The 22,588-nt window shown below is 39.0% G+C and overlaps 1 protein-coding gene across 9 annotated transcripts in view; it reads left to right on the top strand.

Moving 5' to 3' along the window:
* Positions 1-22,588, top strand: part of CEP78 (centrosomal protein 78) — a 40,023-nt gene that overhangs the window by 2,283 nt on the left and 15,152 nt on the right. For 3 of the 9 annotated variants that reach the window (XM_073878047.1, XM_073878043.1, XM_073878040.1), the window contains exons 2-13: positions 1,930-2,102; positions 2,197-2,269; positions 3,311-3,414; positions 4,797-4,971; positions 7,094-7,207; positions 8,759-8,823; positions 9,114-9,225; positions 11,044-11,061; positions 13,363-13,495; positions 14,670-14,715; positions 15,977-16,021; positions 16,102-16,230. In XM_073878047.1, the coding sequence (XP_073734148.1) occupies positions 1,930-2,102; positions 2,197-2,269; positions 3,311-3,414; positions 4,797-4,971; positions 7,094-7,207; positions 8,759-8,823; positions 9,114-9,225; positions 11,044-11,061; positions 13,363-13,495; positions 14,670-14,715; positions 15,977-16,021; positions 16,102-16,230 (1,187 nt within the window). The remainder of the gene's footprint in view (positions 1-1,929; positions 2,103-2,196; positions 2,270-3,310; positions 3,415-4,796; positions 4,972-7,093; positions 7,208-8,758; positions 8,824-9,113; positions 9,226-11,043; positions 11,062-13,362; positions 13,496-14,669; positions 14,716-15,976; positions 16,022-16,101; positions 16,231-22,588) is intronic. The other 6 variants (XM_073878044.1, XM_073878042.1, XM_025891624.2 and 3 more) reach the window with 4 other exon arrangements.

Below are 22,588 nucleotides of genomic sequence, written 5' to 3'. Positions count from 1 at the left end.
GAGGTAACCCATAAAGAAGATCTAGAAAATACTAACCTTAAAGATGGTTTTTGAAATGGACCCACTTGAGTATGTTTATAAGCTGGGACAGAGTAGCCAGCACACAAGGAGGATGTGAAGATCCAGGAGAGGAAATGACTACTGATTTATTTTTTAAAACCTGAACACTTGTCATGTGCCTGGCCCTTTTCTAGGTTCTGGATTTTACGTCACCTGTTATCTCTTCTGTAAGGACATTCCAATTTATCCCCTGGTGAAGAGAAGTCACATTATTCTCTACATCTCATGCAGGTGTTAGGAACTGTTCCATACCTCTGAAGGGATTTGATTTATCCAAAGTAATAACTTAGAAATCAGAAGCAATTACAGTGGGAAGAGACCTCAAAGTCAAGGCCACTGTACTTAATCTTGCCTAATATTTCACATTGAATGTAAGAAAAATGTATCAGAGACCACTCTTCAGAATTCCTTCACTGAACCTTTGTTTTCTCTTGCATCCAGCGGGTCCAGGCTGTAGATTTCAACGGTTTGCTTCTTTATCCTCACCAGCTTTTCTTTCTTTCTTCCTTCCTTCCTTCCTTCCTTTCCTTTCCCTTTCTTTCTTTCTTTTGATTTTATTTATTTTAGGGATAGAGCATGAGCAGAGGGAGGGGCAGAGGGAGAGAAAGAATCTCAAGCGACTCTGTGCTGAGCTTGACACAGGGCTCAATCTCAGAACCCTGAGATCAGGACCTGAGCTGAAATCAAGAGTCTGTTGCTTGACCAACTGCACCACCCAGGCACTCCACCTCACCAGCTAGCTGCCTCTGAGCTCAGTTTCCCTCAGTTCATCTGCTTACTGGGCAGCAGTGGTCTTTTTATTTATTTATTTATTTATTTATTTTTATTTATTTTTTTTATTTGAGAGAGAGGGAGCAGAGGGAGAGGGACAGGCAGACTCCACGCTGAGCATGGAGCCCAACATGGGGCTCGATCCCAGGACCCTGAGATCCTGACCTGAGCCGGAACCAAGAATCAACGCTTTAACCGACTGAGCCAGCCAGGTGCCCCTCCAGTGATCTTCTCAAATGAAAATACATGCTTAAAATAATGCTTGTAATGGCTCGCCAGCACAGGATTATTGTGTATGGGCTGCACAGTTTGTGTTCTGCATGGAAGCATGAAATCTGAGCTGTGCTCTGCCAAGCCCCAAGGGGCTAATTGGCCCTGAGGAAGAGGTGTTTTTTCTAATCTATCTGATTTAGGTACCTTTTTATAACCTGCAGAGGCACCCTTACTCTGCCAGTGGTAGCCCCTGTTGTCATCAGCTTTGGGGTCAAAGCCATAGGCTTTTTATCCCAGGCTTGCTTTGGCCAACCTCTATGGTCCCCTCCCCCTTGTACCCTAGCCTTTAGTTGTCCCCGCCGGCAGTATTTTCCGTGGCCAGCAGGTGTCAGGCTTGTATGTCTTTGCATAGGTCTCTGCAGTTAAGCACCTCCCACTCAGACTATGTGGTCATTCTCTTTCTAGATTCAACTTCAGGGTTATCTTGAAGCCATCACTTAGATATAACGTTGTGCATTCATAGGAACCTCTATGCACATAGTTAATATGCTGTATCTCATGTGGTTGACGTTTTGAGCTTACATGTGTTCCTCTTTAAAGAGGGCTTTAAGGGGCACCTTGGGGGCTCAGATGGTTAAGTGTCTGCCTTTGGCTCAGGTCGTGATCCCAGGGTTCTGGGATCGAGCCCCACATTGGGCTCCCTCTCCTTCTGCTGCTCCCCCTGCTTGTGCTCTCTCGCTCTCTCGCTCTCTCTGTCAAATAAATAAAATCTTTAAAAAAAAAAAAAGTAAAGAGGCCTTTAAGGATGGGTCATCTCTGTGCCTTAGCACAGAGCAGATGCTTTCTCATGGTGATAATACATATTTTACAATAATTTTGCTTTAGGTTCTGACAAAAGTAAAGTTTGCAGAAGTCGTATTCCTGCGATAAGAAACAAAGATGTGACCTTCCAGTTATGTAAAGCTCTCAAATGCTGTTTAAGTGTATCAAGTGCTCTAAGGAACCTAGAGCTAAATGGACTAGTGCTGAGAGAGAGAGATTTAACTGTTTTGACAAAGGTAAGGCTTGTCCAGTGTGTCCTGCAAACATTGGATAATTGCTTTTGGGGGAAACTAAACCCATAAAAACTTTAACTTTTTCTCCCCATTAAAGGGATTGAATAAATCGACCTCTCTGGTGCACCTGTCTCTTGCAAATTGCCCAATTGGAGATGGAGGTTTGGAAAGTAAGTTTCAGTCTTGTTTAGGTCTCCTCCCACCAGACTGATCTCATGTCTGGCTGCATGCATGTTAATTGCTGTCTGTACCTTTTCTGCTTGAATTGTCTCCTGTGCCTGTTCAAATCTTGGTCTCGTCTCACCTGTACACTGAAAGTTTGTCATGCTGGATACTCTCAGAACCAGTTCCACTATGATGATGTTAAGCCACACAAATATATACTATATTTTCTCTTTATTTTGTTCATCTTTTTCTTATCAAGGAATAATTATGGGAAGGGAAATAGCAAAATGTAAAGACAAGAAAAATCATTTTCCTTAAAGAGTTAAAACAACTATATGCAATCATAATTACATAATGCACTGTGTTATGTACTAAAATAGGAAATCTATGCAAAGTGCTATGGGAGCATATAAAAGGCCAGCAAATTCAGTGGTGCTGGTGGGGGTGTATCATGGAAGTAATCACAGAGAAAGTGATTGTTGATTGGGGTCCTGAAGAATTAGTGTGTTTACTGTGTCCACTAGTGGTCTGGGGTGGTAAGGAAGGCTGCATTTTAATTTGAGGGAACTAAGAGTTTGACATGTTCTGTCTTCTATTCCTATAGTATATTGCATAGCACCTAATAAAACTCTGGGTTTATAGTTGACATTTAAATTAACTGATAACTGAGTTTGGGTTATATCATTGGAAATGAAAATAGGAAGAGTTTTAGGCTTTTTAGGTTTTTCTTTTTCTTTCTTATGTCTCAAAAGGTATATAGTACTTTACTGCCTAGTTGGGAATAAAGTTTGCCAGGTTCGGAGTATTCAATTTTAGCATCTAAGTAGAATTAAACTGTTCCTGTAAACTGGAATAACCCTTTATTACTGACATATTTTAGAGTGCACCAATCGATCAGTTGCCTGGGAAGATTGTAGATAGTGATTTTAAGACTACAGCTATAAACCTCCAGTAGACTCAGGAAAAGCAAATAAGTCAAGATTGACCAGACTGTATAGGCTCTTCATCTTATTGTGTGTGTGGTTTTTTTTTTTTTTTCCTTTTAGTTATTTGTCAAGGTATAAAGAACTCTATCACTCTTAAGACAGTAAACTTCACGGGGTGTAATCTGACATGGCAGGGAGCAGATCACATGGCCAAGATCTTAAAGGTGATTTTATGTTTCAACTTTCATGAAAACATATTCTGTGATTGAAGCACATTAATATTTTGATACAAGATGGCAGATCTTTTTTGTCTTTTGATACATGTGATTGCAGTTTTAGTTTTTTGAAAGAATATGACCAGTTTTCAGTTTGGGGTTCTACCATTTAGGAAAGGTAATCCATTTAATCCTAGGAGTAAGAGATCTAATGTATAATACATTATAAATAATACTTTCATGTATTTTTAGTTCTTGAAAACAGCCCATCACCTGGTGTTAGAGTTTTTTTCAAACATAGCCACGCCCATTTGCTTAGCGACTGTGGCTGTTTTCGTCCTACACCAGTGGAGTTAAGTAGTTGCAACAGAAACGTTATGGCCCACAAAGCTGAAGAATTTACTTTTGGGCCTGTACAGAGCAGGTCCATTGACCCCAGCTATAGAAAACAGTCAAGAGCATGGATTCTGAAGCCAAATAACCTAGTTTCAAATTCCAGCTCACCAATTTCATAGCTTACGACCGTGGACACATTACTTAGCCTCTGTGCTTTATTATGAGGATTAAATGAACTAGTTTGTATAAAATAGTGCCTGGCACATAATAAGCACCATGGAAGTGTTTTGCTGGGATTTCCACGTGTTGCTTTTATAAGTTATTGTTAACAGGAAAAGAGCACCAATGATTTTCCATTTAGACTGGCATAGGAACTTTGAGTCTTTTGTTGCTCAAGTATGAATAAGATTTCTTTCTTTTAAAGTCAGTGTTTCCTGTTACCAAAGTTTGTCTTATGAATATAGAGAAAATATGTCTTTATGTGCATACTCTAAATTAGTGAGATCCATCAAGTTGGGGGAAGAAAATATTAGAACCTCTGTATTTATTTTCATAGCATTTAAAAAATAACTGTGGTTTATAATGTAGGTGAAGTATATGTGCAGAACTGAATGTATAACTTCGTGTGTATAATTTATCAGTGAATAAGATACACGTTACAGAAGTTTACTTGCAGGATGTTCAAGCAAGTGTTTAGAAACCACTGGAGGACAGAATGATAGAACTTAGAGCCTCAGCAATAACAGAATTTAGAACCAGTCCCCTGACTTGGCACATAAGGAAAATAAAATTTACAGAATGTAATTCATTGTCAAAGTATGTGTAACTAATCAGCCACAGGTCACCCAGTGGCTAGAATCTAATCACTGGCAAATTAGAATTGGGGTCGCTGAGACTCTTGAGCTAGAATCAACTGCTCAGTCTCTCGGGTTGACTCTCCTGGTATATATACTTGGTATGTGCATGTAAATCTCTGACATGATAAGCCATCCTCAGTACGCATACCCTGCCACCTTATCCAGATGTCCTAATTTCATCCTGTTAAATATTTGAAGTATCAGACCATGAGAAGGCACGAAGAAATCTGGGCTGAGAGTCTTCGTTACAGGAGGCCTGATCTGGACTGTATGGCTGGTTTGAGGCGCATCACTTTGAACTGCAACACGCTCATTGGTGACCTGGGCGCGAGTGCTTTTGCAGAATCTCTCAGTGAGGATTTATGGCTTAGAGGTAAATTGTAAAATAGAAAATAGTGAATTTTTAAATGTTAAATATGCTTAGCTTCTGGCTTGATAACCACTGTCATGGAATTTTTTTTTTTAAGCCTTATTTTTTCCAATACCTTTTATTGTGCTTTTAAGCTTCTCTAAGAGTTGCATATATTCTTTATAGAAAATACAGAGTAACTAAACAAAATTACCCATAATCTTAATACACATTTTGGTGTACTTTCAGTGTTTTAGTTTTCTATAAATGTGTTCGTACACTTCAGAGACTAAAAAAGTGGATTCATGGTTCAATTACTATTTCATGCTCTTTTACTTAACGATGCATCATGTATCCATTATATTGATGTGCAATAGTTTAATCATTCTTTGAAATTAGACACTTTATACTTTTCTCTGTCAGGAACAATGTATAGTGAACACATCTCTGTGACCATTGCGTTAGTTCTATAGATTAAGTTACTAAAATGGAAGGACCTTATAATGTGACTTTTTTTTTTTTCCTTGAGAGAGAGAGAATGAGAGATAGAGAGCATGAGAGGGAAGAGGGTCAGAGGGAGAAGCAGACTCCCTGCTGAGCAGGGAGCCCGATGTGGGACTCGATCCCGGGACTCTAGGATCATGACCTGAGCCGAAGGCAGTCGCTTAACCAACTGAGCCACCCAGGTGCCCCGTGACGTATTTTTAAGACTTTTATTGCATGTTGCCGAATTACCATCCAGAAATCCTGTGCCAGTTTATAATCCACCTTAACAGTGCATGTGAGGCCTCTCCCCTCACAAACACTGGCTTGTGTCACTTTTAAAAAATTGTGACACTACAAAAGTGAGTAACCCTCCCTTTTTTATGAAGTGGGATTACTCCAAACTTTAAAACATTTTTCATTTAATATAGTATGAGCATCTTAAGAAGTCAATACATTTACATCTCCCACATCATTTTTGGTGACTGTGCCATTATATGAATATACCATAGTACACTTAAGCTTATTCATTCTTGCTAGATATATGAGCTATTTGCAGGTTTTCACTGTTAAAAACAGTACTCTGATACACATCCTTGCCTACGTCTCGTTTCCTTTGGTTAAATTCTTAGAGAGTTGCTAGGTCAAAATGGCATGCACATTTTCAAGGTTTTTGTTACATGATCTTGACCTAATCTGATGGAACAATCTCATTTTATTGTTTTAATTTGTATTCAGTTTACATACTAGTGACATGTAGTGACTATTTTTATTTATTTGGCTAGTTGGTTAATTATATCCTTTGTCCATTCTGCGGTAAGAGTTTATAAGGATCTCATCATATTGTTTCCATATATCTGGCTTATTTCTATGTGTCATGGGATTTTAAAAGACTCCAGTTACTTTAATGTAATGGTTTACACAACACTTTTAAAAAAGGGCTCATATGATAGTTTCCTCTTATGTAATGTTTTTTATACTTGTGCTTTTGTGATGATCCCTGGTTTAAACGTTGTTCAGCCTCGGAACTAGTATTGATGATCATTTGTTCTGTTCTTTGACCTTTTAAAGAGAGTGTTCTTGACTATCATTCTTTCATGATAAGTTCTTAGCATATGTTTCCTATTCATACATTCTTTGGATTTGTTATTATTTCCATCCTCTTAAATGTCTTTCTTTCTTCTAAAACTAACAATTATTGCATATCTGCCATTTTGCTTTTTCCTTTTAATTAGCTTTAAGAGTGATTTAGAACTCAAGATCCTATCAAAAGAATGCAGCGCGGGTTCTGAGCGCCACCCAGCTTTTGCCTATGAGGTTTACACGCCACTAGCGTCCTTGCTGATTATGAGCTGAGACTCCTTTTGCGATGCTTTTCACTCATAGACTATCTAGAGTTATTCTTCACCTCTGTAATTGTAAAATATGTTGGGTGATTTATTGGTACTAAGAGCAGGATAATCATGGCCCATCCAAGAATTTTTTATTGGATTTTTCATTATATGTGTGTGTATACTTTTCTGTTTTTCTTTTCTCAATACCCAAGATTAAAAACCTACCATGACTTCTTGTACAGAAATCTTACATGCATGAATACAAGAGAGTTGTCTATATGTTAAATCTGTGTGGAGTTGGCAAGTGACCTTTTGTCTCTCATCGAAAGCACTTGACCTGCAGCAGTGTGGCCTCACCAATGAAGGAGCAAAGGCTTTACTAAAGGCCCTCGAAACCAACAGAACTCTGGTCATTCTGGATGTAAGAAAAAATCCACTCGTTGGTATGTCACACCTTTTTTAATGATTAACAAATAACAAAACAGAAAGAATGTGTTCGTGTGTTGACAGTTTTTAAAACCTAATGTGTTTGCTTTCCTAATGTTATACTCTTCTAATCTTGTACTTCCCTTGTGTTTTTAGCAGATAACTTACTACTTAACATGAGTTATACTTGTAAATTGCTCTTGGCTGCAAGATGAACTTAGATAATGCACTAGCTTCCACCAAGAGAATTATTGCCTTCCTGTGGAACCTCTGCATTCCTGGAAAGAGCATTTCATTCATTTCTCAGTTTAGCAAGTAATTTTTGAATCCTTTCTGTGTTCCAGACGCAGGTTTTAGGCACTAGGAGTGTAGTAGTGAAACGGATAGACCGAAGTCTTACCCTTGTAGAGCTTACGTTCTAGTGGCGGAGTTCAGGTAGAAATGAGTAAGCAGGTAAGAAGTGTAATTTTAGGTAACAGGAAGTACAAAAACACCTTAAGGTAAAGACCCTGAAGGGGGTAATAGGGCTGTATTAGATTTGTCAAGGGACAGCTTCGCTGGAGAAACGACTTTTGAGGGGAAAGCTAAATGAAGAGAGTGGCAGGCCATGGGAGACCTGGAGGAGGCAGCTTCCAGCACCAGGAGGCAATGCATACACAGGCACGGAGGTGACAGGGTGGATAGAGTGTTTAAGGAAAAGATGGAGATCACCATGGCTGGAGCACCGAGTGAGGGAGAGCGTGGGATGTGGTGAGGTCACAGAGCTGGCCACGGGCACGATCTTACCAGAGTAAGGACATGGATGATTCTAAGTGAGTGGAGCATTTTGAACTAGAAAAGGCTTGATCTGAATAGTGTTTCAATAAGATGACTCTGGTGTCATCTTATTGACACTCTGGTGTCAATAAGATAGACCTGGGGATGGGGGAGAGATAAAGAAGGAAAATGAGGAGACCAGTCAGGAGACTGTGATTCCCCTCAGGAGTCCAAATAAAGGCTTTTAATGGCTTACCTCAGGGTGGAAGGTTGGAGCTGGTAAAGTGGTTGAATTCAGGTGGTGTTTTGAGGGGGTAGCTAATAAGGCTTAGAGATAGATCAGGTGTGGGGTATGAAGGAAATAGTAATAAAGAAGCAAGTGCTGGATGATGACGCGTGTAACTGGTTGGTACCACTCACTGAGAAAGGGGCGCTGAGGAGAAGAGCAGCTTTGAGAGAATGTCAGGACTTTGGTTTAATGGATCAGGTGCCCTTTTGGTATCTAAGCAGCTGGACGTCCCAGACTTTTGCTTTCTATCCTAAGGTATCCAAAGCCATGTTAGACACAAAGTGTTGAGAATTGATCTTTGCTACTGCCAAAAGAGTAGTCATTGTGGGCAATATGGGAGGGGGCATACTTTCATTAGGTTTTTGAGGAAGAAATTAGAATTCTAAAAAGGGGGAAATAGGTATGTAATTACATAATGTGGGTTTTATATTTAACTTTATGTGAAAAGTTGGTGTTTGCTTTTAAATGGGAATAACCACTCATTGGGAAGCAATTACTATAATTTCAATTTATTTTACTTTAGATCATTCTGTGATGAAAGCAGTTATCAAAAAAGTTCTCCAGAATGGAAGGAGCGCCAAGTCAGAGGTAACATGTTGTAGTTCTTGAGAAAGAATTTTTCTTTAATTACATGTTTTTCTTTTTTTTCCCCCCCTAATAAAATAAAACTATCAAGGCATTTTTCTGCCATCTTAAATCAATCAAGTCAAATCAAATGGCTTTTCTGTTTTGAAAACATTGTGTGATTCTTTAATTTGGGATCCCAGAAATGCAGATTGCAAACCTTTTGTTAACTCAAAATAGCTTAATTTCCAATTGAGATCAAACCCTCATAAATTACCTGTGACTGAAATGACTATTTATTATTTCTCTTCCAGTACCAGTGGATAACTTCTCCATCAGTGAAGGAACCATTCAAAACTGCTAGACAGAAAAAGAGAACTATAATCCTAGGAAATGGTCGGAAGGGAAAAGCTACTATTAGAATTGGTAACTTTTTCTCCTGGCTTTTTAACGCCACTAGAGCTTATGCCCCGTATGTGTTCCGATGGCTAAAAGTGGAATCTCTTCCCTTCGTATGATAGTGATGGTAACAACCAGTATTAACCACATGCATATAGGAAAGACTGTAAATGTTCTGATACAGATTATAAGAATTTATGGAATATAGAAACAATTTAAAGAAGAGATGCTAATATTTCCATTTTTTTAAAATTAACCAACTATGTTTTCATAAAAAGTTCATTATTTTGAATACATTCTTTGGTTGAGATTTTCATTTTCTCTTCCTGTGGTCTTTTTTTTTTTTTTTTTTGACAGAGAGGCAGCCAGAGAGGGAACACAAGCAGGGGGAGTGGGAGAGGGAGAAGCAGGCTTCCCGCCGAGCAGGGAGCCTGATGGGGGGCTTGATCCCAGGACTCTGGAATCATGACCTGAGCCGAAGGCAGACACTTAACAACTGAGCCACCCAGGCACCCCTCTTCCTGTGGTCTATTAACATAGACAGCATAGGCACACAGGTGACAGGGTGGATGGGAATAGTGACATAATTCCACATAGTTTGAATATAATTTGCCATTTTTCTTCTTTCACTTCATTTTAGATTAAATTAAAATTCTATATGATTTCGTAGTTATACGTTTTTATGAATTCAGAAGGTTTCATTGAGTTGATTGGTCTTTTTTTTTTAATTGTGAAAGATTTGGGGGCGCCTGGGTGGCTCAGTTGGTTAAGCGACTGCCTTCGGCTCAGGTCATGATCCTGGAGTCCCGGGATCGAGTCCCGCATCAGGCTCCCTGCTCAGCGAGGAGCCTGCTTCTCCCTCTAACCCTCCCCCCTCTCATGTGCTCTCTCTCTCTCTCATTCTCACAGTCTCAAAATAAATAAGTAAATCTTTTTTTAAAAAAAAAGAAGAATTTGGGATGCCTGGCTGGCTGTCGGTAGAGCACATGACTCTCGATCTTGGGCTCATGGGTTCGAGCCCCACGTCAGGCATGGAGCGTACTTTAAATAAATAATAAATTAGTGAAAATTTCAAAATAACCTAAGTATTATATAATTTTTTAATAGTATTGTAAACATTTTCATAAATACTACTTTTTTGGGGCGCCTGGGTGGCTCAGTCATTAAGTGTCTGCCTTCGGCTCAGGTCATGATCCCAGGGTCCTGGGATCGAGCCCCGCATCAGGCTCTCTGCTCTGCAGGAAGCCTGCTTCTCCCTCTCCCGCTCCCCCTGCTTGTGTTCCCTCTCTAGCCATGTTTCTCTCTGTCAAATAAATAAACAAAACCTTAAAAAAAAAAACTACTTTTTTTTATTATTAAAAGGTATGTTTTTGATTCTCCATTAATCTACTTGTTTGGTCAACAAAATATTAAGTAGCAGTTAAGAGGGTTTATTAAATCAAAAGAAAGCTTAACAATTTTTCTACCAATTTTTATTTTAAAACTGATATTTTAGTAGTCAAATAGTATATACAAAGAAGCTGAGATTTGTGATGTCACACTGATTATAGATTATTATTAAAAGTTTACATCATGTGTAAAACATTCTTAAGAGTGTCTAAGTTGGTATTTTGATATACTAGAAATAGAAATGTATATAGGTAAAATATATATTTGTATCATATTAGCATTTCTGTAATTTTAGTATCTGGTGGTATATAATAGGACTTCATGGAATGAAAATAAAAAATGAAAAATCTTTTTTTTTCTTAGCATGATTAAACAAAGTGACTGAAATTTACAAGCTCACTGAGCTATTTTTAAGAGTAATTTTATTTCTTGGGCTTTTCTTTGTATTTGCCTCAGTTACGTGGAGACATAGAGGTAAGCCACGTCAGTGCCTGGCTATATAGTTAGATCCAGGTGAGTATAGAGGTTATATAATTGTGTGAGTTGTCACATTCACATTGTAATCATGTGTGCAGAAAGAAGATAGGAACTTGAATCGGGATTTTATCTCCTCACAAGATAAGTGTGAATTCTTTTGGATTTAATTACAAATGGCATGTTTGCATTAGTTTCTGAAAGAGGAGAGGTGTACACGTACAAACCACATATATATGAACATTTTTTTCCTTGAGAGTAAATTAAAAAATGGCACAAGATGAATGGAACTTCTATATATTTTTTTTTACAATATACATTTTTTTATTATGTTGTGTTAATCACCATACATTACATTGTTAGTTTTTGATGTAGTGTTCCATGATTCGTTGTTTGCATATAACACCCAGTACTCTGTGCAGAACGTGCCCTCTTTAATACCCATTACCAGGCTAATCCAACCCCCCCACCCCTGTCCCTTCTAGAACCCTCCGTTTGTTTTTCAGAGTCCATAGTCTCTCATGGTTCGTCTCCCCCTCCGATTCCCCCCCTTCATTCTTCCCCTCCTGTTATCTTCTTTTTTTTTTTAACATATAATGTATTATTTACTTCAGAGGTACAGATCTGTGATCCACCAATCTTGCACACTTCACAGCGCTCACCATAGCACATACCCTCCCCAGTGTCTATCACCCAGCCACCCCATCCCTCCCCCCCCCCACCACTCCAGCAACCCTCAGTTTGTTTCCTGAGATTAAGAATTCCTCATATCAGTGAGGTCATATGATACATGTCTTTCTTTGATTGACTTATTTCACTCAGCATAATACCCTCCAGTTCTATCCACGTCGTTGCAAATGGCAAGATTTCGTTCTTTTTGATGGCTGCGTGTGTGTGTGTGTGTGTGTGTGTATGTGTATGTGTGTATATATATATACACCACATCTTTATCCATTCATTTGTCAGTGGACATCTTGGCTCTTTCCACAGTTTGGCTATTGTGGACATTGCTGCTATAAACATCGGGGTGCACATACCCCTTCGGATCCCTACATTTTTATCTTTGGGGTAAATACCCAGTAGTGCAATTGCTGGATCATATGGTAGCTCTATGTTCAACTGTTTGAGGAACCTCCATACTGTTTTCCAGAGTGGTTGCACCAGCTTGCATTCCCACCAACAGTGTAGGAGGCTTCCCCTTTCTCCGCATCCCCGCCAACATCTGTCGTTTCCTGACTTGTTAATTTTAGCCATTCTGACTGGTGTGAGGTGATAACCTCATTGAGGTTTTGATTTGGATTTCCCTGATGCTGAGCGATGTGGAGCACTTTTTCATGTGTCTGTTGGCCGTTTGGATGTCTTCTTTGGAAAAATGTCTGGAACTTCTATATATTTTAAGAGGCATATAAATTTATCCAGAGAAGTCACACAGGTCATGTGGTGATTATCAATAAGCTACACTATATGAAATATTTGCCCTCTATTACGATATATGCTTTATTTCTCTTGCTATCCTAATGCTGCTAAAGTAGTATAGTAAAATAGATCTAAAGAATAAATATAACAAACCTATATTACTTGTTTTGAGTAACTGTAAAAAAATTAAATGTCAATTTTAATATATGGTTTATTCTAAATATATTAGCACGTAGGTCTAGTTTTTGCTACTATTTCATATAAGGATATTGACTTTTTAGTACTGAAATGTAGGCCAAGTCTCCATATCTTGCTCTTTTATCCATTGGGTCTTACTTCTTTTTTGTTTTCTATATGAAATCAAATGAGCAATGAAGGTTGACAGACTTACGGAGGGTAACATTGACTTACCTGCAACTTAGCAGCCTTCATGCCTGTTCCTTTGATTGTTTTCACATAGAAAATTTAATCTTAAATTAAAATTTTGGTCTAATTCAGATTCTCTTTGGCAGGAATCAGGGATGTATCAGTGTTTCTCTATCTTTGAGATTCAGAAATACCAAAGATATTCTGAGATTCAATAAACTGGATGTTTCTGCATGATACATAAGATGTATTGTTTCATTCTTTGGGATATATTTTTTATTTACTTCTGCATGTTTTGTGCCTCTCATATATTTTAGTTAAAATGATAACTTGTTACTCTACCAGAACTTAGATTTGTAAACATTGCTAGTCCATGTCAAAGCATTTTTACAGAATGATCTTGTTATTAATGGCCTCGCATCTTTGGCAGGTGCCTGTTTAAAGTGCGAACATGTGATAATTGCTGTGTCACCATTTAGTGCATCTTGATTTTGTCCTTTAATGCTTTCGCAAACATAGGATTGGCCACAAAGAAGCCTATAAGTAATGGAAGGAAACACTTCCTTGGTAAAGAATATTCTCCTGAACCTCTACCTCCTGGCGTCTCTGGTTTCCTGCCGTGGCGCACAGCGGAACGTGCAAAAAGGACCAGGTAGAGGATATTTATTCCGTCTTGAGTCGTTCAGAAATTTTCATTTTGGAGCTTCTATTATGCGGGAGGTCTCTATTGGTTTCTCTAGAGGAAAAAATGATAAATCACACGTGGCTTCTGCCTAATAGGTCCTTGAAAAAAGAAAAAAATAGTTATAATTGCAAGTTGCAAGTTGTTTCTTATGTGTCCCAGCAAACATTCTCTCCACCGGTACAGGTGAGTAAAGGTTTCATTAAAGGCGGGTATAATTGAGTTGGGCCCTGCAGTGCAGGAGGAGGAACTTGGATATATAAGGAATGGGGAAAAAAGACATTTTCGGCCTGGGGGATAGTTCACTACAGAATGGATGGGGAGTAGGGATTAGACTTAATCTAACTCAGTCAACTGGCTTAACTCATTTTAGTGAATCAGATTTAATAAATCAGATATAACTAGTTTTAGCTGATTACTTACCCAGGGGATAACAGTGCATAGCGATTTTTATACTAGAAGTAAAAAAGTCTCTTTAAATGGTCGAACTATAATTTTAGTCCTGCTGAGTGAATTAGTTTGCTGTAGATTATTTTCAGGTAATTTACAGGGTAGTATTCAAGAAATTGGGGATTAACAATTGCTTAAGAAAACAAAGAATTGATTTTAAATAAGACTTGAGGTAGGTACTGTGTAAAATAATTGTTCACTTGCTCACATTGAATTGATGAATATAATCTCCATTGCAAATGGTGATGTGAATTATTATTGCATAAACTCTAGTTCCCAGACCCCAGTCTTTACACTTCAGTTTTATGACTTTGTGATGTCATATCTTCTTTTTATGATAATTGTTAATATCGAGACCATTGTGAACACAAGGAGTTGTCCATTGGAGAATCATTATTAATCAAAGACGTTAGATTGGAAGTCTAAACCATCCTGAACGTAGAAAGTGAGGACGCCCCTCAGCAGTTCAGAGAGTTATGACAAGCCAGTCTGCTAAATTCTGTTCAATTTTCTCCATAGTAGAGCCTCCCAGGTCCTTATTTTGAGCTTATTTTGTTTATACGCAACTCATATGTATTATTAATAGTATTATTGAGCAAACTGGCATCAACTGGTGATATTCACACCAATGTGTGAATTTAATTTACTTATTTTACTAATAACAATTTAACTTAATTTGTTGGTATCTCTTTAGGGGTTTTCCATTAATCAAAACTCGTGATGTATATAATCATTTGCAGGTATGTAGTTCTCATATTTACAATATATAGACGGTTAAGTGGGAAAGGTGGGAGGGTGTTCTCTTTGCATTTCAAACTAAACAGAGCCCTACAGGAAACATTTCCCTCTCTGAAATAAATCCATTTGCAACTTGTCAGGTTGCCCTCCCAATGACGGTATGTAGTTGTGTGAATATGACACACACTGGGGATCTTGTGGTTCCATCCGTAAACAGGGAAGACATTTCTCCAGTCCACAAGTCACCTGTTAACCCAGTGAAAGGAATTTGACTGCCAACACATGGAGCTATCATTCTCAAGAATGTCTTATGTTTTCAAGAAATGTTATTTGAGAGCTATACGTATAAGTTCCAGATCCTAAAGGCAAAATAAAAAAGCCAGTCCCAGAGCTTCTGCTCTCTCAGAGCACTTCTTTCTCTCTCACCAAGGCCACACACATTCCCAGTTCTACTGCCTCATGGTCTTAGAACCAGCCAATTTCGTCAGAGTGTCAGGTTCTCCTTCTGCCTTGTCCTGGGGGACTGCATAGTAGCTCTGAGTAAGGTAACACTACTGGATTGAGAGAAGAGCACCCCAGGTGTGAGCCCTGCCCCCTGCCTGTCCAGAAGAAGGGGTGCACACCTCATTCTACCATTGGGACTTTCCTGTACTGTGGGATTTGTTGCACGTGGTTAAAATGACACCCCAGTGACTTGTCTTCTGTGCAGTTATGTAATCCCAACACTCCTCTTTTTGATCTGTAGACTTTTTATGGGGTTATGATCAGGTCAGTTTTCAAATGTTGGAAACAGCATACTGAACTGCGTTCCAGTGGCAGTGAAACTTGACAGGAGAATTGTATTACCATTACAGTAGTTCTGCTTTAAGGTGGCTAAAGGATGATGAGGTTTTTGATGGGTCCATTTTAGTTGTGTATGTGTAAGTGATTTATTTTTTTAAATTTTCATGTTTTTTTTCACTAGATATGTTGACTTTCTAATTATTCTTCTAATTCTTCTTATCAGTCCCCTACTGATGGATTTTTCCTCCAAAAACTACATTTTCTTCCAGACTTTTTGTACCTGACATTGGAGAGTAAATGTCTCATCTGCAGTATAAAGTTGGTCTGAGAAAAATGTTTACCCTGGCTCCTCACTTGGCTTATATGAAAGAAAGTTAATAAAATAATATGGAGGATTCCAAATATTAATCTTAACAGAATTCTATACAGTGACAGCAAAAATAAATCATTGTCATTTTACTTTGTCATTGCTTGTTTTAGACTAAGCAGTGGAAGACATTTATAAATAATGACTTGATACCTCAGGTCAGTTTTGTTAAATGTCCTGTAATATTTGTTACCTGGTTTTTGTTATCTCTTCTACAACCTTGTCTTCTTTCTCTAAGCAATCAGATTTTCCTGTGACTGTGACAGTAGAGAGTCCTTCCTCCTCAGAAACTGAAGAGGTCGACGATTCATCTGATAGTGTTCAAGAGGAGCCTGAGAAAACCAGTTTAAAACAAGAAGCATTGGAGGTACAAAGTTAGCACTTTAAGATCCAGAGATTATGTTTTAAACCATAGTGGTTACTGGGCAGGAGGAAGCCTGATTAGGATACTGGATGAGCTTGTACATGGCTTCTGTCTTCCCCTCAACGATTCCCTGGCTTAGACCAAGGTGGAAGGTAGACGTTTGAATTCTGAGAAATAAAAATCAAAACATGTCATCAGTAATATATTTTCCTTTCCTAACCGACTGAGCCACCCAGGGGCCCCTTTTACTATTTGATTTTTTAAAAAAGAAAGCCAGATTTTTATTTTCCTAATTAAAATTAATGACAATAACATAGAGAAATTTTAAGATAAGTACTTGGAAAATTACTAAATGTTAGAGTGGGTTGAATCTGTAATTGATGTAGAATTACCCCTTTCATTTTCTAAATGAGCACCTACAATCTGTAGCACTTAAAATGCTTTGTTACTAAGCTGCAGAGTAAGGACAGGACCCCAGACCGTCTAATTTGCGTTCATGGTCATTTTATTTTTTTTTTAAAGATTTTATTTATTTATTTGACAGAGAGAGACACAGCGAGAGAGGGGACACAAGCAGGGGGAGAGGGAGAGGGGGAAGCAGGTTTCCCGCTGAGCAGGGAGCCCGATGTGGGGCTCGAATCCAGGACCCTGGGATCATGACCTGAGCCAAAGGCAGACGCTCAACGACTGAGCCACCCAGGCGCCTCTCATGGTCGTTTTAGATTTCCTGCACCGATACACTAGGGAGCTTGTACTTCTAAAAGCAACAGTAAGGCACTGGGGAAGACCAAGAAGGTCAGGAACTATAACTAGGGACTACCTGATTCAGGATGTGCTGAGGACCCTCTCAGCTCTTCTCCACTTTGATAAGACATTAAAGTGCTGGTATCAAATTTTTAAGAATATATCCACAACAATCAAGAGAAGGGATTTCAACATTTTTTTCAGAGACAGAAGATAAGCAGAAGGGTGTGAAGCTGTGAACAGAGGAATAATACCACCTAGAATTTGCACAGGGACTGGCTGTAGCTGAGGGAATCTAATCCCCGCGGCAGAAATAGCTCCATCCTCAGATGTGCATGGAAGAGAGAGGGTGGAGTTGGTTAAAAATGTGACTGAAATAGTGTGTGTAAAAGGTTTATATTTGGGAGAGCTGATTCCCATCCCCACCCTCATTCTCCTGAAGAGATAATTTGACTTTGGGAAAAATTGGAGAGTTATATGTAAGTGATGAATCACTAAATTCTACTCCTGAAGCCACTATTACACTAGATGTTAACTAACCAGAATTTAAATAAAAATATGGGGGAAAAAAACTGGGGAGATGGGGTGCCTGGGTGGCTCAGTTGGTTAAGCGACTGCCTTCGGCTCAGGTCATGATCCTGGAGTCCCAGGATCGAGTCCCACATCGGGCTCCCTGCTCAGCGGGGAGTCTGCTTCTCCCTCTGACCCTCTTCCCTCTCATGCTATCTCTCATTCTCTCTCTCTCAAATAAATAAATAAAATCTGTTAAAAAAAAAAAAACTGGGGAGAACTAGGGCACCTAGCGGAGGCTTGCACCCTAGAAAAGAGTATTTGGGGGTTCCTTATTACAACTGACTACCCACCTCTCCACACATAAGAGAAGCCAGTCAATCATGAGCTTCCAGGGAGCTTTCTGCTCTCATTCCTAAGTAGAAAATAACCATGGTTCGCCTGAGAGTTAGTAAAGCATATAACATGATGGGAAAAAGAGTAAAAACAGATATTGGTAGGACCAGGGACTATTTGCTGTTACTGTCTCTCAACAGAAAACAGAACAAAATGTAAATATCAGCTTTGACAACATAAAAGGTAGGTTTGGAAGGTAAACAGGAGGTGGAAAGGGGAAAAGGCATGGGAAATCTTCATTTCCCAAAGCGGGATGTTGAGAAAGTTTATGGTCAATAAACAATACAGATTTTTTTTTTAAAAAGGTTTTAGTTATTTATTTGACTCGGAGAGAGAGTGAGAGAGAGAGCACAAGCAGGGGGAGAGGGAGAGGCAGAGGCAGAGGGAGAAGCAGACTCCCCACTGAGCAGGGAGCCCAATGCGGGGCTCCATCCCAGAACCCTGGGATCATGACCTGAGCCAAAGGCAGACGCTTAACCGACTGAGCCACCCAGGTATCCCAACAATACAGATTTTTTTTTTTTAAAGATCTTATTTATTTGAGAGACAGACAGAGTGAGAGAAAGAGAGAGAGAACACAAGCAGGGTGAGGGGCAGAGGGAGAAGCAGACTCCCCACCGAACAGGGAGCCTGATGTGGGGCCTGATCCCAGGACCCTGGGATCACAACCTGAGCTGAAGGCAGACAATCAACCGAATGAACCACCCAGGCCCCCCCAACAATACAGATTTTTTAAGGATATCACTGCGAGTCAAAGAGTTCATGACCAGTGGAAAAACGAATGGTGACGTGACTTCACTGAGAGGAATGGACTTAAGAAAGAGTGTAAATGAACTAATGTCTTATTTGGTAAAGTAGGAAATTAATAATGTCTAAAATTTCATCATGATGTAGTCATGTAAGTTTCTTGGAAAAGAGGAGAATTAAAAATAAAAATGGCTAAAGTCTCATTAAGAATGGAAATCCAGATAGCTAATAAACATGGACAAGTGTCCAATATGAAATGCCACTACACTCTAATCACATTAACAAAGAAGTCTGATAATTAAAGGTTTCCTAGACCTGGAGTATAATAGGAATCTCACACCCTGCTTATATGGGCATATAGATCGACACAGCTACTTTGGAAAGCACTCAGCATGGTTCATTGCCTGAAGGTGTGCTAATACTCCCAACCCAACAAGTTTCCCTATCCCCTGCCCAGCGGGTAATATGTACTAGAATAACTGATGCAACAGGGTACGTGTGTGATTTGCATTAGCACCAACTAAAAGCAGCCCAAACATCCCTTAAGAGTCAAAAATTATGTGTATTCATACAGTGGGAAAACTACAAAGCATTAAAGTTTAAAGAACTAGAGCCTACTGGCAGCAATGTAGATGAATTTTTAAAAACAATATTGACTGGAAGACTGCATATACTGTGATTCTCTTTACATGAAGTTAAGAGTTGGCAAAAACAAAGGGAATTTTTAGGGATGCATGCATGTAAAGATGCACTTTTTAGTATGGATATCATATTTTACAGTTAAAACCTACTCAAAGGGGCGCCTGGCTGGCTCAGTTGGTAGAGCATGCAACTCTTGATCTCGGAACTGTGAATTCAAACCCCACACTGGGCATAAAGATTACTTAAAAAAAATTAAAACCTGCTTAAGAAAAGGTTGCCTCTAGGGGGCTGGATGTGTGAGTGAGTTGAGACTATTTGATTTTAAGTCCTTCACTACTGTTTGCGTTCACATATATTCACTAGCATTAACTGAACATACCCTATGCACCAGGCACTCTTCTGAGTTTGATGTGAGTGTTAACTCATGTAATCCTCACAAGAACTGTGTGATGTGGGAACCTATCTTCATGTTAGAGATGAGGAAATTGAGGCCTAGAGTTACTGAACTTGTCCAAGGTTATATAGCTAAGGGGGAGGGCCAGGTTTTAGCCACAGAGATTCTGAATTTTTAAAATATAATCTGAAAGAGAAATTTAACTACTAATTACACACATAGAACTCGTATTGGCACAGGTTTCCCTTTTTCAGCAGTTACTTTTTGTGTGCTTTGTGCTAGATACATGTGCTGGGATAAAACATGCCCCCTTCCCCTAAATTTTGTGTACTTTAAAGTGAGGAAGCAAGCCAACAGTTATAGTAGAAGTTATATAACAAAGGTTACATTGCTGAAAGCAGTCTAAAATCTTAGGAATCTTTTGGAAAGGAGTTTGTAGATCAATATCACAGAACCTTAAAAATGTTCATTTGCTTTGATCTCAAACTCATTTTTATTGACTTACTGCAAGAAAATTGTTCTACATATGGGAAGGGGCCTTCATGCGTAAAAATAGTTATTTTGTTTTATAATACTGAAAAGTTGGAAAGAATTTAAATGTTTAACCATATAGGAATGATTACAGAACCGAGAGATGTGCTCAATGGAATATTTTGTACCCCATTAAAAAAGTCAAGGTTAGGGGTGGCTCAGTTGGTTAAGTGGCCGACTCTTGATTTCGGCTCAGGTCATGATCTCAGGGTCAGGATATTAAGCCCCCGAGTTGGGCTTCTTGCTCAGCAGGGAGTCTGCTTGAAATTCTCTCTCACTCTGCCGCCCCGCCCCCCCCGCCAGCTCACGGGTGCTCTCTCTCTGTCTCTCAAAAATAAATCTTTTTTAAAAATCAAGGCTATGAATCCCCTGATTATATAAAAAATGATCCACTGTTAAATGGAAAAAAGTTGGGGTGCCTGGGTGGCTCAGTCGTCAAGCGTCTGCCTTCGGCTCAGATCATGGTCCCAGGACCCTGGGATCGAGCCTGGCATCGGGCTCCCTGCTCTGCTTCTCCCTCTCCCACTCCCCTGCTTGTGTTCCTTCTCTCACTATGTCTCTGTCAAATAAATAAAATCTTTAAAAAAAAATAAATGGAAAAAAGTTAAACATAAAATTAGTGATACAGTATGATGGGAGCTTTGTTCCAAAAAAAAAAAAAAAATCAAACTAGCCATTGTATAGAAGGGGAAGGAGAGCAGATGACAAGAAAGAGAATTTCTCCAAGACCTGATCTTTAGTCTAATTTACATAACACAATGTCAGATAATTTTGCTTTCTGATCTTTTGGTTCCATATTTTCTTAAGTGTAGACATTGAGCTTTTTTTAAAATTTGTTTTAAATTCAATTAATTAACATATAATGTATTACTAGTTTCAGAGGTAGAGTTCAGTGATTCATCAGTCTTATATAATACCCAGTGTTCATTACAACTTGTTCCCCCCCTCAATGTCCATCACCCAGTTACCCCACCCCCCATCCCCCTCCCCTCCCTCTCCCACTCCCCCTGCTTGTATTCCCTCTCTCGCTGTCTCTTTCCCTCTGTCAAAAAATAAATAAAATCTTAAAAAAAAAATTATTAAAAAAGACATTATATAAGTAAGTAGAGGTATTTTGTAATTTTTTTCCTTTGTCCCCATTAAAAATTTGGCTGGCTTCAAATGTTTAATGAAACATTAAAGAATTTGAAGTTGTTAGACTATTTTTAAATTTTTAAACATAAGGTCTGAGTATAAAGTATATGTTCATTTAGCAAATTTTTAAAAACAATGAAAAACTCACTGAAGAAAATAAAAGCCACCTCTGTATGTACACACACCTAATCTACCCTTTTGTCATAAAAAGGTATCAAAAATATTTTGTCACTAAATACTCTTCTACCTCAGAGAATCTTAGATTAAGCTTATGTACTCTCTCCCCTGAAAAACGCACAGAATATAGAACTCCTGAAAGCCCATTCATTAATTCTGGTTAAGACCTCTTGTTGTCAGTGTTTTTTAGTGGCTTCGCAGAGCATTTCTTCATATGGGTATGCTGTTTTTATTTAAACTAACCCAATTTGGAAGCCTGTAGCTCACTTCTAGGGTTAGGCCTAAACAGTCGTATATGACATGTTGGTAGATAAATCTTTGCCCACGTCTTTAGTGATTTCCTTAGGGTAAATTCCTAGGTGTAGGATTGGTGGTATGTTCTCACTGCCCAGAAGCTAGTGCTAGTTTCCTCTGTCAGTGACAGCATATAATGGAGTTCCTCCCCTCAACCCACATGCACCAGGGGTCAACTAAACTCTAAGTTGAAATTCTTTAAGTGATTGTTCAAAAGCCTTTAAAATGTATAAATACACCTTGTTGTTTTAATAAGTAGAGGTATTTTGTTTGTTTATTGCGGCATAAGAAACCACCCCAAGGGGTGCCTGGGTGGCTCAGTTGGTTGGGCGACTGCCTTCGGCTCCGGTCATGATCCTGGAGTCCTGGGATGGAGTCCCGCATCAGGCTCCCTGCTCGGCAGGGAGTCTGCTTCTCCCTCTGACCCTCCCCCCTCTCATGCTCTCTCTATCTCATTCTCTCTCTCAAATAAATAAAATCTTTAAAAAAAAAAAAAAAAAAAAAAGAAACCACCCCAAAACAGTGGCTTCAAACAGTAGTAGTCATTTATTTTGTTCATGAACCTGGGGGTTGAGTAGTGTATTAATTTTCTATTGCTGTGAACTTAGTGGCTTGACGCATGACCTGCTGATGAGCTCCCAGTTCTGTAGGTCAGAAGTCCAGGTACGGCATGACTAGGCTCTCTGCTTCGTCTCCAAAAGCTGAAGTCATGATGTCAGTCAGGCTGTGTTCTCATCATGAGGCTCTGGGAAAGAACCTACTCCCAACTTAGACAGCTCATTGGCCTAATTC

This window comes from Callorhinus ursinus, unplaced genomic scaffold, assembly GCF_003265705.2.
Source record: "Callorhinus ursinus isolate GAN/ISIS: 27379988/994484 unplaced genomic scaffold, GSC_fseal_2.0 scaffold28, whole genome shotgun sequence".
Classification (NCBI taxonomy): domain Eukaryota; kingdom Metazoa; phylum Chordata; class Mammalia; order Carnivora; family Otariidae; genus Callorhinus; species Callorhinus ursinus.
Note: the sequence above shows the minus strand (reverse complement) of the source record. Positions and strands in the feature narration are given on the sequence as shown.